The 4,009-nt window shown below is 44.8% G+C and overlaps 1 protein-coding gene across 1 annotated transcript; it reads left to right on the forward strand.

The window, feature by feature from the left end:
* Nucleotides 1-919: 919 nt before the first annotated feature.
* Nucleotides 920-3,741, forward strand: PCDHB1 (protocadherin beta 1). Its single transcript, XM_025389074.1, has one exon. It carries the CDS (start codon nucleotides 1,257-1,259, stop codon nucleotides 3,711-3,713), a length of 2,457 nt encoding a protein of 818 aa, XP_025244859.1. The 5' UTR covers nucleotides 920-1,256; the 3' UTR covers nucleotides 3,714-3,741.
* Nucleotides 3,742-4,009: the final 268 nt, after the last annotated feature.

The raw sequence follows: 4,009 nt of genomic DNA on the forward strand, positions 1-4,009 counted from the left end.
CTTTGGGCCTTAGTTTCTTCATCTTTTTTTTTTTTTTTTTAAAGTGGAGGATGGGTGAGAAGGAGACTGGATCTCATCTTTCTGAAATGTCTTATTATTCTTAAACATTCTATTATCCTATGATCATAAAGGAAGCTCTCAACAAATATCTCCTATATTTCTAGTAGGCCATTTTCAATATGTGTAAGCAATCATTTTATTTGCTTTAAAATCCAAAACCAAATATTTATCTTCATTTGATTTATTCATTATATTATCTGGGAAGCAGAGCAGTGTACTGATTAAGAGCATAGACTTGGGAGTCAGACAAAATTAAACTGAATTTTATTTCTAACATTTGCTAGGTAGGGGACCTTGACATAACCTCTCCCATCTCACTTTCTTTGTCTTTTTTTTTTTTTAAATAATATCTACTTCATATAGTTGTTGAAGTATTAAATAATGCATGTAAATAATTTGTCATAGTTTTAGTACATGGAAATCATATCCAATAGATACTACTGCCATTATAATCATAAGTGACAAGCCAGCTGCTCCCTTTGTGCACGTGTATACAGATATTTTTTTGCGGGGGAGCATATACGTAGAAGTAGCATGATAGCGTAGCGCAAATCAAGAGGCCAGTTGGCTTAGTCCTCTGTAAGTGTACCTACTGGACCTCAAGTTTCTGAAGGAGAATGTCTGTTTGTTCCCTTTCCTTTTCCTACTGACCACTTCCTCCACATTCTCCAGCTCCCTGCCTCATATATTTGGCTTGGGCTTCAGAAGACCCTGCAGGATCCTTGTGCTTCTTTCTTCGTCTCTGGATGGACTGCAGAGTGTGCAGATGTAGCTTAAACTTGTTGCTGTTCGCCCACTGCTTCAGTGGCTCCAGAAAGCGAGCAGATAGAATGACTTCAGCTTGAAGGACTAATCTCATTGGCTTCTCAATTCCCAAGGACTTTTTTTTTTTTTTCCTGAAAGGGAATTAACAGATGAGTCTGTGGTTGCTTTGGCAACAAACTTTCAACCTCTACCTAACTCTCCGGAATGAGAACATACCTATTAATACATTCGCTAGACTGGGGAGTTGAGTCGCTCAATGCAAATTTTCTTTCAAGTGCAAAACAGCTTAATCGGCTCAGCTAGCCTTTGATGGTGCTGCGGTTAAAGGCTGGTGAAGCGGAGAGCAACTGTTGCAGTAACCTGTTGCAGAAAAGTGAAAGTATATCCGCAACAGTTGGCTTTGATTGCAGAGAGTGCGCTTGTGAGAACTGATGGCGGGTGCGCGCGGAAAATCTTTGCAAAGCAGGCAAGTGGGATCTCTTCTTATTTTTCTGTGCGTATCTGTGGGGGGTGCGACAACGATCCGCTATTCAGTGGCGGAGGAAATGGAGAGCGGTTCGTTTGTGGCCAACGTAGCTAAGGACCTAGGACTGGAGGTAGGGAAGCTGGCTGCGCGCGGGGCGCGGCTGGTTTCCGAGGGCAACAAAATGCACTTCCGGCTCCACCGCAAGACAGGAGATTTGTTTGTGAAGGAGAAACTGGATCGGGAGTCACTTTGTGGCAAAGCCGACCCGTGTGTTCTGCACTTTGAAATAATCCTGGTGGAGCCGCTGCAGTCCTTCCGTGCCGAGGTCAGGGTATTTGATATCAATGACAATGCCCCGGTTTTCCTAAACAAGGAGCCGCTTTTAAAGATTCCGGAGAGCACCCCCTTGGGTTCACGTTTTCCTCTGCAGAGTGCCCAGGATCTGGACGTGGGCCTCAACGGTCTCCAAAACTACACCCTTAGTGCCAACGGCTATTTCCACCTGCACACCCGCTTCCGCAGCCACGGGCCTAAATATGCTGAGCTGGTGCTGAACAAACCCCTGGACCGAGAGGAGCAGCCTGAAGTCAACTTGACAATTACGGCGGTGGACGGCGGGTCACCGCCCAAGTCTGGCACAGCTCACATCCGCGTGGTGGTTCTGGATGTCAACGACCACGTGCCCCAGTTCTCGCGACCGGTGTACCCAGCCCAGGTATCAGAGAACAGCCCCAATGGCTCTTTGGTGGCCACGGTGACTGCCATGGACCTAGACGAGGGCACGAACAAAGCGATAACTTACTCTTTAGCTCAAAACCCAGAAGCAATTCTCAAGACGTTTCAGATTGACTCTCAAACTGGAGAGGTTCGACTAAGAGGAACCCTAGATTTTGAAGACATTGAAACATACGACATTGACATTCAAGCTACAGATGGTGGAGGCCTCTCTGCCCACAGCAAAGTCCTGGTAGAAGTGGTGGATGTGAATGACAATCCTCCCGAAGTGATGGTCTCCTCTGTGTCCAGCCCACTCCCTGAAGACTCACCACCACAGACGGTAGTAGCCCTTTTCACTATCAGAGACCGGGACATTCGAGTGGGAGGAAAAGTCACCTGCTTCCTCAGAGAAGACCTTCCCTTTGTAATCAAACCTACATTCGGGAATTCTTACTCGCTGGTCACTGACAGAAGCTTGGATCGGGAGGAGGTCTCAGGCTATAATATCACCCTTGTTGCCATGGATACTGGACCACCTAGCTTATCTGCTGAGACTATGATAGAGGTGCTAATATCTGACGTTAATGACAATCCTCCAATATTTCGGGAAGATTCCTATATCTTGACTGTTCAAGAAAATAATAGTCCTGCAGTTTTTATTGGCCAAGTCCATGCTGAGGATCTTGATTTGGGTGAGAATGCCCAAATAACTTATTCTCTGTTGCCTCCAAAAAATGGAGATCTATCAGTCTTTGCTTACATATCCATAAATTCAGACAATGGAAAGCTCTATGCACTGAGAACCATGGATTATGAGGCCATTCAAGATTTTCAGTTTGTGGTAAAGGCAACTGATGGGGGCTTCCTGTCACTGAATAGCCAAGCTACTGTCAGAGTGGTTGTCCTAGATGACAATGACAATCGTCCAATGATCTTGTACCCACTGCAGAATGGCACCTTGCCCTGCAATGACCTGGTGCCCAGGTCTGCAGAGGCAGGCTACCTGGTAACCAAAGTGGTGGCTGTGGATGGTGACTCAGGTCAGAATTCTTGGCTTTCATATCATCTACTTAAGGCCACTGACCTTGGGTTATTTTGTGTTCAAAGACAAAATGGAGAAATCCGTACATTACGGCAGATATCTGAGAGAGACCCCATGATGCAGAAATTGATCATTCTTGTTCAGGATCACGGCCAACCAGCTCTTTCAACTACTGTCTCACTCAACATCCTGCTGGTAGATGGCTTTTCAGAGCCCTACCTGCAGTTCCAGGATCCAACCAAGCATTCCAGAAAGGTAAATCCATCCACTAAATATTTGGTAATTTCTCTGGCCATCCTCTCCTTTCTCTTTCTCCTCTCTGTCACAGTGATCTTCATTATACATGTCTACCAAAAGATTAAATATAGAGAAAAGTTTACAATTCAAGAGCATTTCTATGATGACTGTAATTTCTCTAACAATCTGGTACAAGGACAAGGCAATGGATCCTTATCCCAGCCTTGTCCATATGAAATGTGTTCAGCCACTGGCACTGGTAATAGTGAGTTTCGCTTTCTTAAGCGCTTTATGCCCAACTTCCCTTTTCCTCATGCCACTGGGGAGATAAAAATGGAGGCTGGCTCCAGTTTGCCTCTAAATTCTGACAGGAATAAGTCTCGGAGATCAGAGGGCCATGACCAGGTATCTGATGACTATATGTAGCTCCTATTTACAGCCTCAGTGAGAGAAGAGAAGCGGAATTTTATACTTGGTATGCAAAGATGTTTCATCCTCATTAAAACAAAAACTGGTAGTAGATTGCAGCTTTAGCGAAGATAAGAGTACTTAGTTTGGTGAAAATGGGAAACCCAGAGTGAGGCTAGGCTTACTCAATACAAAGCAGTTATCCTGATCCCCAGATCATTTATCTATAACCCTTTCTCCAGTTGGAATTCTGTTTAAAGAAATGTCACCCTCTATAAATGCACATGTGGTAGGAACTTCTGCTTTTCCATCTC

This window comes from Theropithecus gelada, chromosome 6 (assembly GCF_003255815.1).
Source record: "Theropithecus gelada isolate Dixy chromosome 6, Tgel_1.0, whole genome shotgun sequence".
Taxonomy (NCBI): Eukaryota; Metazoa; Chordata; class Mammalia; order Primates; family Cercopithecidae; genus Theropithecus; species Theropithecus gelada.